The following is a 12,350-nucleotide window of genomic DNA, read 5'->3' as shown; positions in this document are numbered from 1 at the left end:
AAAGAATGAACAACTGGTATCTCATGCTATTAAAAAGCTTCTGCACAGAATGAAAAACCATCAACAGAGTGAAGAGACAACCCACAACATGGGAAAAATTTTAACCAGCTGTCCCTCAGACAAAAGTCTACTATCTAGAATATATAAAGAACTTTAAAAAATCAGACCTTCTAAATTAAAAAACCCAATCTTATTAGAAACAACAAATAAACATCCAAAAAAATGTTCAATATCACTGGTCATTTGAGAGATTCATATGAAAACAACACTGAGATTTCACCTCACACCAGAAAGAAAGGCTGCTATCATGAAATCAACCAATAACAAATGCTGGCGGGGTTGTGGGGAAAAAGAAACCCTTCCCCATTGTTGGTAGGAGTATAGACTGGTGCAACCACTGTGGAAATCAATATGAAGATACCTCAAAAAAACTAGGATTAGAAGTCCCATTTGATGCAGCTATTCCCCTGCTAGGTATGTTCCCAAAAGAATTAAAAGACTCATAACACAGTGATATATGTGCATCCATGTTTATAGTGGCACAGTTTGTAATAGCTAAAGCTTGGAAACAGCCCAGATGCCCGTCAACTGGTGCATAGATAAAAATCAAGTGGTTTTTTAAATAAAATTCAGTACTACTCAGTCATAAAGAATTAGAAACTATAGACATTTATAACTAAATGGTTGCACATTGAGGCCATACTCTTAAGTGAAATAAATAGGACACACATGTGTAAATACCAAATAGTTTCTCTGGTGTGAGAAACTGAAAGTATAAATAAGGAATGTAGAATAGATAGGGTGAAATAGGAAGATAAGACCCAAAGGGGAAGGAAAATCAGGAGGGTTAAGGGAAGGGAAAGAAATAAATATGAGTAAAGGAAAAAATGGAAACAAAATCTTTGTAAATAGGGAAGGGTGGAAGGGTTGAAGGGAGGAAGGGGAATGGGGAAAAAATAAGAACCGAGATATATCATGCAAAAGTACAAATTTCCGATCATGAATTTCATCATATCACATATCTGAAGTGTACCAATAAACAATGAATTTTTAAAAATCCCCTCTCTGAACTTGAATAGCATCTGCATAGTCTGAGGACCTAGACATACAGGCAGAATGAACCATTTCTAGTTGTTATCACCAGGAGGAATAATCATAAATGCAACTACCCAGTCTGTGACACTTTGCCATGGCAGTTCTAGGAAACTGAGGTTATCTTACATCAAAAAAGAACGGAAAATCATTACCTGGATTGATCTTTATTGACATTATGAAGAAAACAAGACAGGCCATGATTCATCATCTATTTTATATGTCACAGCTCCTTTTAATTGCTTCAAAATGTCAGGTTAAATGCTACCCAAGCATTCATAGTAGAGGAAAATTGTATTATTGCTTAAAATATCTAGTATATTAAATAACTTAATAATAATAAATAATCAATAGTATATTAAATAGCTTTTTTTTATTCACTTTATGCAACTAATTTATCAGGACACATCTATTTCAAACCATTAAGGTTCTTGATTCTCTCTATTCCTACTTCAAATTTCTATGCCAAATTTTTCCTCTGCCTAGTAATTCCTGCATTAACTACCGCTCCCACAACATACCCACTTTGGAGATTCTCTACCATCTACCTTCCCTGCCCAGTAATTTTCACAAAGTTGCTGACTTCCAAATTCCCCTGCTCCTACATGAAACCCTCATATGGAATTGTGGCTTTAGTTTAAAAGGCTATTGTCATGACTCCAATAGCGCTTCTCTAACCCTGAGGTATTCACATAACAATAAAAAGTCTGACCCAAGACACACAAAAAGGAAAGACATATTCTCTGCCTTCAAGATAGATATAGTCAATAGTTCAACAGGACTGGCTCTTTCTACTTGATTTCTTGCCTCTGCTTCCTATGCATTTCTCAGTCTTCTCCACATTCACATAAATCTACCCAGGATCTATTTGCTTGCCTTCACAGTCTTACATGTGAGCTGAAGCTTTATACCTAGCCAAATCAAAGGGTGAGTGTTTATGCCATAACAATTTCTTTCTTAGTCCCTGGCTCAATAGAAAGTTTCTACACAATAACTGAAAGTCCACTAGGTTTCTTTGAATTGTTCTGTACTTTCCAAAGAACAGCTTAAATGAAATTTAAAATATTTGACCCCATTATTTCTAAAAGCCATCTATCTCTCCCTTGTATTTTCATCAACATTCAAATAAAACAATTTTGTCTCACTGGCTGAAATAACCTTCACATAATCATTTGGGGGGAACATGTCCTAATTCAGAACCCAGGCTATGGAGTGCAGCCATTTAGGAACCAGGATACACAAGAGGATGTGAGCAGCCTGTGAGTGAGTGAAGCTTCATCTATATTCACAACTGCTCCCCATGGCTTATAATACTCCCTGAGTTCTGCCTCCTGTCAGGTCAGCAGCAGCATTAGTTTCTCACAGGAGTGTGAATCCTACTGTGAAATGCACATGCCAGGAATCTAGGTTGCCCTCTCCTTATGAGAGTCTAATGCCTGAGGTGGCACTGAGACAGTACTGCTAGCTCCAGAGGGTGGCTGAAAATTCAAATTAACATTACCAGATAGGTTTGATTGCACAGAGACCATGACAAGTCAATTTCTTACAGATTTTCTATCAATGTGAGGCGAGTGATAAGCTGGATCTGGTGACAGGCTTCATGGTGGCAAGTGAGGTGGTGTACAGTAGTTCAATTGTATAGATGCAAGTTTCAGTCAAAACTGGACACACATTTTAGTACACATTAACCCACCCATTATTTTATTTATGACTTCCATTCATACTTCTTTCCTGCACTGTGCGGTTGTCTCAGTCATAGTTTTGTTAAGATCTAGCCAAGCTACCTCTAGCCAAAATTAGTAAAAAATAAACATCACTGAAAAATGTCTTTGAAAAGGGGGAAAGAGGTAATGAGGGGACAGTAGAAGACTCTAGGTCTGCCAATAAAAAGAAATCTGCATTCAAAATAAAATACCACCAGTCCTACTTAAATTATAGGTTCAAGTTCTCCCAGCCTGATTTGTATAATATGGGGACTGGCTATCCAGTGAAGCCATAAAACTTTTGATATTGCTTCAGCACATGGAGACCAAACACCTTGCATTAAAGGATGTCTTTGGAGTTTTTCAAAATTTAAAAAAAATGAATCCAAAGAGCAGAAGAAATTATTGAAGATTAACTCTTTATCAAATGTATCTGCATTGAGAGTATAATTTTTAGTGGGTAACTGAATTGCTAAAACTAAGAAGTCCTCTACTATTGGTACCAAGTTGATCCTGCCTGCTACTCAAGACATTTGAGGTGAACTTTTAGAAGAGGTGCAGCTCAAAAGGTGTTCCTCTTTTGGCTAGCACTGTGACTAGAAGATTTGATGAAATGACATAGGATATTTAGCTACAACTGTTAAAGAAAATGAGTCACTTTGGTATGAAATTCAGGTTGACAAATCTATTGATACTAATACTGAGGCTACAACACTTGTTTTTGTGATATATATTTTTTCAGAAGGATGTGCATGAGGATATGCTATGAGCACTTTTGTTGTCAACCAACACAACAGTGCAGAGAATTATTCATGTCTGGGAATAATAAAATGTCAGAAAACTGAAATGCTCATTTTATGCATAGACAGAGTGGCTGCCATGACTGGACTTAGATCAAAGAGGCCACCCTGCATGTAAATCTACATACATAGAGAAAGACTGACTAGCTAAAAAATGTTGCCTGAAGTTAACATTTTGCAGGATGTCATTAAAATTATCAACCTCATTAAAGTACATTGTAGGGGGCCCTGCCCCCCCCCCGCTGGAAATCTTGAGTGCCTTTTACGGACATATCCGGGCCTGCTACAAATCTACCCGGCAACAAGGAAGTAGCCCCAGTACCCTCCTCTTGCTCCTCCCCTCTAGCCCTACGGTATATATGTTGTAACAGCTTCTGCAATAAACGAGACTTGATCAGAAACCTGTCTTGTCTCCATCTCTCGTGTCCCCTGTCCCCTCTCATCCTCGCTCCCCCTCTAGGGTCTCCGTTGACTTACCCGCGGGCCGGGACAAGTGGCGCCCAACGTGGGGCCAGAGAACGGGGGATCCAGTGAAGGACGCTGCTCAGGGGCCCTAAGATTAAGATTGAGGAACAAAGAGCATACTCGACATAGAAGAGGCTTGCGATTGACGTGGACCTGCCGTCTTTTTGCACCTCGGTAAGTTGAGCAGCGATTATGGGACAGGGCATTAGTCAGCACGAACTGTTTGTGCAAGGTCTCAAGAAGACATTACAGGCACGAGGGGTAAAGGTTACAGTCAAACAATTGCTGAAATTTTTTGATTTTATTAAACATCTCTGTCCCTGGTTCCCTGCTGAGGGAACCATTGACGAAGAGAGATGGAAAAAGGTGGGGGAGGCTCTCCAGGATTATTATGCCACTTGCGGACCCGGGAAGGTCCCGATTGCAGCGTTCTCATATTGGAATTTGATTAATGATATTATTTCCCAAAAAACAAGGGATCCACTGGTAGCTCAGGCTATACAGGTTGGGGAGGTAGCCCTCCGTAGTGGTGAGGAGCTGACACCCGCTGGTGACACTGACGCAGTTCCCCGGGACGCCAATATGGCGCCGGGACCCAGGCCAGTTAAGGCCACGCCTTCCTCGCCAGACGAGGAAGAGGACTTGATGTCCTTTGACAGTGATGATGATCCCGCCCCCGACGGACATAACGTTCCCTCGGACCAATCCCAAACGGCCGCGATCCCTGCCAAGCCCTATAAGGCAAAGCCTTGCCGGACCCCCGCTTCCTCTTCCTCCATCACTGCCTCTAAGGCAACCCCACCCTCGCGGGAGGTTCCGCCCCTATATCCCTCCCTTCAAGCCTATCGCTGCTTGCCTCCGCCACCAGATCCACCCCAAAAGGACTCCGGAACTGACGAGTCTGCGGGGGAAGCATTGCGGGGCGGCTCTGGGTGCCCCCCTCCTTATATCCGTCCAGGCCCCAGCACTCCCGCTTTGGCCTATCCTGTTGTTGATCCCCAAAAGGAACTCCGGGACAAAATAGACTTTCTAAAAGAACAGATAAGGTTAGAAAAAGAACATCAAGAACTTATTACCCAGCTTGAGGGCTTAAGAACAGGCAAGGCTCATGGAAATGTCCCTAGAGAGGACACCCATAAGCCACGACCCCCCATTAGAGGGGCGACCCCCAGGGTGCCGTCCGGGTCAAGGGTACCCCTAGAACTTGAGCCCGTGGAAGCCTTCCCTGTCACTGAGACTGTTGACGCACAGGGTCAGGCATGGAGACACCATGGCGGCTTTGATTTTAAGGTTATTAAAGAGCTTAAAACGGCTGCGGCTCAGTACGGGGCCACTGCACCTTACACCATGGCTATTCTAGAATCGGTGGCAGAAAATTGGCTCACCCCAATTGATTGGCAGACTCTGGCCCGTGCCACCCTTGCAGGAGGTGACTACTTATTATGGAAATCTGAGTATGTTGAGAATTGTCGAGAGACCGCTAGACGCAATGCTCAGGCGGGGAATGGTTGGGTGCTTGACATGCTTCTTGGGGAGGGGGCCTACGCCGCTAACGACCAGCAAATGCAATTTGACGTGGGGTTGTATGCCCAGATTCAGACCGCAGCCACTAGGGCCTGGAGGAAACTCCCTTCCAAAGGAGACGTGAGTGCCTCCCTCACTAATATCCGGCAGGGGCCGGACGAGCCGTTTGCGGACTTTGTCCACCGCCTTCTCACGGCGGCAGGCCGGATTTTTGGGAGCGCGGAGACAGGGACAGATTTTGTTAAACAGCTTGCTTTTGAGAACGCCAATGCCGCCTGTCAGGCCGCTATCCGCCCCTATAAAAAGAAAACTGACCTTTCCGGCTACATTCGCCTTTGTTCTGAGATTGGGGCCGCCTACCAACAGGGCCTTGCCATGGCGGCCGCCATGCAAGGCTTCACAGTCAAACAATTCTTACAACGCCACGTTGGCAATAAATGCTTCCGGTGTGGGGCCATCGGCCATTTTGCTAGAGAATGCCCGACTGCTAAAATGCAGGGCCCCGACGCTCCGCCCCCAGGGCCCTGCCCCCGATGCAATCGGGGGAGGCATTGGGCGAGTGAGTGCCGATCCAAGACTGATGCCCAGGGTCGACCCCTCCCCCCTCTCCAGGGTTTGAATTCGGGAAACGGGAAAGGGGGCCAGCCCCGGGCCCCCAATTCCAAACAAATTTACGGGGCGCTCAATTTTGCTCCAATAAACAGCAATCCATTTCGGACCTCGTCAGAGCCACAAAAGGAAGTGCCGGATTGGACCTCAGTGCCACCACCCACACAGTATTAACCCCAGAAATGGGAGTTCAGGCCCTTGCTACGGGAGTCTTTGGACCCTTACCTAAGGAGACCTTTGGCCTCGTAATAGGCCGAAGCAGCAGTACCATGAATGGACTGCTGGTTTACCCAGGAGTGATTGATAGTGACTACTCTGGGGAAATTAAAGTTATGGTTTCTTCCCCCAAAGTTATTAATACCATTCAATCAGACCAAAGGTTTGCCCAATTGTTACTCCTTCCCCTTCTCTCCACCTCTAATAAGGCTCTTAAAAACGCCCGAGGCAGCCAGGGTTTCGGCTCATCTGATGTCTACTGGTCGGAGGTACTTTCAGCACAAAAGCCTCTCATGACCTTGTGGTTAGATGGGAGACAGTTTTCTGGGTTGGTCGACACTGGTGCCGATGTAACTATCATAAAGGGAGAGGATTGGCCTCAGGCGTGGCCATTGAAGGACACCCTCACCCATCTCAAGGGTATAGGGCAGAGTCAAAATCCTAAACAAAGTGCCAAAGATCTGACCTGGAGGGACCAAGATGGTAATCAGGGCACCATTCAACCTTATATCATCTCAGGGCTACCCATTAATTTATGGGGGAGAGACCTATTATCACAAATGGGGATAATTATTTCCAGCCCCAATGAAATTGTCACTATGCAGATGTTTAAAAATGGGTACATTCCAGGAACAGGGCTGGAAAAACACCCTACTAGCCTTACTCACCCCATTGAGCCTGTCCCTCGGCCCCCTCGAGCAGGGTTGGGCCATTTTCCATAGGGGTCGCTGACACTCCTGCGGTCCATGCTGAAAAGATCACCTGGCTCTCGGATGATCCAGTGTGGGTCGATCAGTGGCCCCTCTCCAAGGAGAAGTTGTTAGCAGCTCAACAGCTGGTGCAGGAGCAGCTTTATGCTGGCCATATCATTCCTAGCCACTCCCCTTGGAATACTCCCATTTTTGTCATTAAAAAACGGTCGGGAAAATGGAGGCTCTTGCAAGATCTCAGAGCAGTTAATAAAACTATGGTACTCATGGGAGCTTTACAACCCGGTCTTCCCTCACCGGTAGCCATCCCCCTTGGATATTATAAGGTTATTATTGATTTAAAGGATTGTTTTTTCACCATTCCCTTACATCCTGCAGATCAAAAACGCTTCGCTTTTAGCCTCCCGGCGACCAATTTCTGCGCCCCAATGCAGCGCTTTCAATGGCTAGTGCTACCCCAAGGCATGGCCAATAGTCCCACCCTGTGCCAGTCATTTGTAGCCACAGCACTTCAATCCACCCGAGACAATTGGCCTCAAATGTATATTATCCATTACATGGATGATATTCTCGTGGCGGGACAATTGGGAAGTGAGGTTTTGGCTTGTTATGCTGACCTTCGGCGGGCCCTTGAATCTTGTGGCCTCCAGATTGCCCCTGATAAGGTTCAACTAAAAGACCCTTACAGTTACCTCGGATTTCAGATGAAGGGACGTCATATTTCCTCCCAGAAGCTCACCTTGCGGCTGGACGGTCTTAAAACTCTGAATGACTTCCAAAAACTGCTCGGAGATATTAATTGGCTTATGCCCTATTTAAAGCTCACTAAACATGACCTGAAGCCTCTCTATGATACCCTGCAAGGTGATAGCCACCCCACTTCGCCTCGGGAGCTCACTGCTGAGGGGCGCAAAGCCATTAGCACGGTAGAACAAGCCATTCAAAATCAGACAATTACCTTTGTAGATTATAACTCTCCTTTACAATATATCATTTGCAGAACCTCTCTCTCCCCCACCGCTGTCTTTTGGCAAACCGCTCCCCTTTTATGGGTTCATCTCCCAGTTTCCCCTAAGCGGGCCTTTTACCCTTATTATGTTGCAGTTGCAGACCTGATTGTTCTAGGTAGAGACCATGGAAAGATGTACTTTGGAAAAGAACCTGATGTCATTATCCAACCCTACCTTAAAGATCAAATCGATTGGCTTATGCAGACTACCGATTCCTGGCCAATTGCTCTCGCTTCTTATTCAGGATTATTGGACAATCACTATCCTCCCAACAAACTCATTGACTTTGCTAACAGACATGACTTCATTTTCCCAAAGGTCACTTCTTGTTCTCCTCTGCCAAAAGCCCTATCCGTTTTTACAGATGGTTCTTCCACTGGGATGGCTGCCTATGTGTGGGACGATAACATTGCCCAGTTCCAAACCGCCCACTCTTCGGCCCAATTAACCGAGCTGCAGGCAGTTATAGCGGTCTTTTCTACATTCCCTGCCCGAGCTTTTAATCTTTTTACTGACAGTGCTTATATTGCTCAATCTGTCCCCTTATTGGAAACATGTGGATTGATCAAACTTGCTTCTCAGACTGGTGGTCTCTTCCTCCAATTACAAGATTTAATCAGAAAAAGATCCAAATCCTTTTTCATTGGACACCTTCGTGCCCACTCTAACTTACCTGGCCCACTCACACAGGGCAACCGCTTAGCAGACCTAGCTACAAGACCTCAAGTTTTGGCCTGTTCAATAAATACTGATGCCCCCATTCCAATTGACCAGGCACAAAAGGCACACCAACTACATCATCTTAATGCTCACACGCTTCGCCTTATGTATAAGCTTACTAGAGAACAAGCTAGACAAATTGTTAAGGCCTGCCCTACGTGCACTCTACACCTTCCTACACCTCATCTGGGAGTTAATCCTCGTGGCTTGATTCCAAATGCCCTCTGGCAAATGGACATCACGCATTACCCTGAATTTGGAAATCTTAAATATATACATGTCAACATTGATACCTATAGTGGATTCATATTTGCCACCCTGCAGTCCGGGGAAGCTACTAAACATGTCATCGCTCATCTCCTCATTGCCTTCTCAGTACTTGGATGTCCACAACAAATTAAAACAGACAATGGTCCCGGCTATACCAGCTCTGGCTTCTCCAACTTTTGCAAACAATTTGAAATAACACATATAACGGGAATCCCATATAATCCTCAAGGACAAGGCATTATAGAAAGGGCTAATCTCACACTCAAAATTACTTTAGACAAAATAAAAAAGGGGGAATGGTACCCTACCAAGGGGTCTCCTAGAAACCTGATATCACATGCACTATTTATTCTTAACTTCTTAAATTTGGATGCCAAAGGTTCATCTGCAGCCAATCGTTTCTGGCAACCAGAGACGCAACGACAATTTGCCTCGGTGATGTGGAAAGACCCCCTGGACCACTCATGGCACGGGCCCGATCCTGTACTTATCTGGGGCCGAGGATCGGTGTGTATTTACTCCAAGGAAATGAAGTCAGCCAGATGGCTCCCAGAACGCCTAGTAAAACAAGTTGATGGGCGTGCTGATGATGCCGATGACCTGACGTTGTCCAATCCTGATCAGTTAACAATGGCGCCCACAATTTCAATTTAAAATGAGCAAGGATATAATTCAGCTTATCTAGTAATGTTTGGGTGCACCCTGATGTTCTACACTGTCTTACATGTTTGTCTAGTGTTTGTTGTTCGTGGTCATGTAATTGAGCCCAAAATGTTCTTTTCTCTTTAAGGGATATTCACCCATTGTTACATTGATGATGTTATTTTGTTAAAGATATGCTTTTCTCTTGGATCAAGGTATCACTGGAATTTATTAGATTAAAGTGATTTTTAGATGGGAACTCCCTTTGATGAATATAGAAGTGGCCACCCAGAAAATATTGTTCTGGTCTTAATTCCTCAAAGGGACTCCTTAGTGAAATTTATATCATGTGATCTTAGGGAACATCGTCATCACTTAAAGTTTGGACCTCCGGCGCACAATGAAGAGGGAACTCATGAAGGACATCTGGCTGAATGAACGATCCGAAAACAAGAATAGGATGAGCTGGAAATGCCTAGTTCCCCTGATGTTGCTGACCAGGGTATGGGTGGTGTCGCCTTCAGAAGGGTTAGACCACATGAAAAATATATGGATTCAGTTGGCAGGCTCGCTCAACTTGTCTGAGTTTTGTCTAAGTGCTGATGTAAACTTTCATTATATGTTGGGAAGTTGCCTCGTTCCTGTATGTACCCCATTGGAATCATTGCGGCCTTATACTCTGTTTAAAGATATCCCAGGAAAAAATCTCACATATGCAGATAGTTACAATTGGGGATCTGCTACTTGTCACAGGCCCAAGAATGCTGTCAAATTATATTCACCTAAGGTAATTATGTCTAATAAGACCGAATGTGCTGTATACAGAAATTGTACAACTAAATGTCTGCAAGTTAAACGTTTGGAAAACATGTCCTGCCGTGTTGAACAAGAAATTATGTATAGTAATTGCCATGTCTCTTTGCCAATGGGTTGGTTTTACACTTGTGAAAGGGAAACTTTTAATTACATTCCGGCCAACTTGAGTGACACTCGTTGTTGCTTGAGTCGGTTGGCTGTGATATTACCAGACAGAACTGATTTGATTGTACCTAATCGAATTAGACGGTGGTCGCCGTATACCGCCCCGGGATGTAATGATGATGTGGGTCTATTGACTGATGCAGAAGTGTTAGTCATGATAGGGTCTTTTGTTGCTCTGCCGTCCATCGGGGTGCACGCGGAAGCGGCAGTACGAAGATTAGCCTGTAAAGTGGTAAAAGGATTGAATGCCACCTCCACCGCCCTGGCGTTGATTAATCAAGAATTACAGGAACAAAGACAAGCTATTTTGGATAATCGAGCAGCAATAGATTATTTGTTGCTTTTTCATCACCAGGGCTGTGAAAAAATAAAAAATATGTGTTGTTTTAATTTGACTGACAATGGAGAAAAAATCGATGATACAATAAAACAATTGAAAGACCTGGCTAATAAGGTGCACAATGAGGATGGCGGAGACCTATTTAAATGGTTGACCTCATGGCTACCCAACCTACAATGGGTAAAACAATTGTTTCTTGCCATTGCAATTGTATGTGTTTGTCTGTTATTGTCATGCTGCTGCATACAATGGATACCAATGCTTATACGTAGAAATCGCTTTGATTTTTAGATAAAAGGTTCAGGCTGATATGATTTAAAAGCCTTGTATTCCCCTTTGTATTTTAACCTATGTTAATCTTAGTAACTAAAATGTCCTCGGATAGTTCTGATTTTGTAAGGTTGTGATTTCCCCTGGAGCTATAGTGGAGACAAAGATGTACGTCAAAATCAGCGGTAAATTACTGTCAGGATGTTGGCTGGACATACGCTACATGGGCCGATTCCATCTCTGCCACGGCGTAAAATTCTCGCCCCACCTGGTGAGCGGGCTGGCAAGCCAATGACGGGCAACTGAGCAAGCGTGCCATGCAATGAGAGAGCCCTCGTGTGCCGCCTAAGACAGGTGCCAGAGCCTTGATTCTCTGGTTAACCAATGACGGGTAAGGTGCACGGTGCAGACACGTATGTTGCTCTGACCCAAGACAGGCTCAGCCCCCGCAGGCTTGATTCTCCTGACGCTTTTCTAAAAAATAATTTTAAAAGGGAGGACCTGTAGGGGGCCCTGCCCCCCCCCCGCTGGAAATCTTGAGTGCCTTTTACGGACATATCCGGGCCTGCTACAAATCTACCCGGCAACAAGGAAGTAGCCCCAGTACCCTCCTCTTGCTCCTCCCCTCTAGCCCTACGGTATATATGTTGTAACAGCTTCTGCAATAAACGAGACTTGATCAGAAACCTGTCTTGTCTCCATCTCTCGTGTCCCCTGTCCCCTCTCATCCTCGCTCCCCCTCTAGGGTCTCCGTTGACTTACCCGCGGGCCGGGACAGTACATGCCCTTAACTCAAGTCTGTTCACACAGTTCTGTGAGAAGATGGATGCAGAATACACATATATTCGCTTATACACAGAAGTGAGATGGTTTCCTAGATGTGGATCAAATGTAAGAAAAAACCATGCAATATTTAAACTTGTGTGTCTATTTTATTTCTCTTAATATTATAGTCTCAAAGTGGATCCATTTACCTAAAATACCTCAAGTTTATTGTT

The 12,350-nt window shown here is 44.4% G+C and overlaps 1 protein-coding gene across 1 annotated transcript; it reads left to right on the top strand.

The window, feature by feature from the left end:
- Positions 1 to 3,818: 3,818 nt before the first annotated feature.
- On the top strand, positions 3,819 to 12,038 carry LOC147825643 (uncharacterized). The gene is made up of 2 exons (XM_087184870.1): positions 3,819 to 4,234; positions 10,121 to 12,038. Exon 2 carries the CDS (start codon positions 10,162 to 10,164, stop codon positions 11,371 to 11,373), a length of 1,212 nt encoding a protein of 403 aa, XP_087040996.1. The 5' UTR covers positions 3,819 to 4,234; positions 10,121 to 10,161; the 3' UTR covers positions 11,374 to 12,038.
- Positions 12,039 to 12,350: the final 312 nt, after the last annotated feature.

The sequence above is a fragment of the Heterocephalus glaber genome, unplaced genomic scaffold, assembly GCF_053883595.1.
Source record: "Heterocephalus glaber isolate CG9 unplaced genomic scaffold, H.glaber_assembly_v1.0 deba00001497, whole genome shotgun sequence".
Classification (NCBI taxonomy): Eukaryota; Metazoa; Chordata; class Mammalia; order Rodentia; family Bathyergidae; genus Heterocephalus; species Heterocephalus glaber.
The sequence above is the reverse complement of the archived record's forward strand: the minus strand, read 5'-3'. Positions and strand labels throughout refer to the sequence as shown.

Coding starts and splice junctions, on each gene's coding strand:
- LOC147825643 (XM_087184870.1), top strand. CDS start 10,162: ATGAAGAGGGAACTCATGAAGGACATCTGGCTGAATGAACGATCCGAA.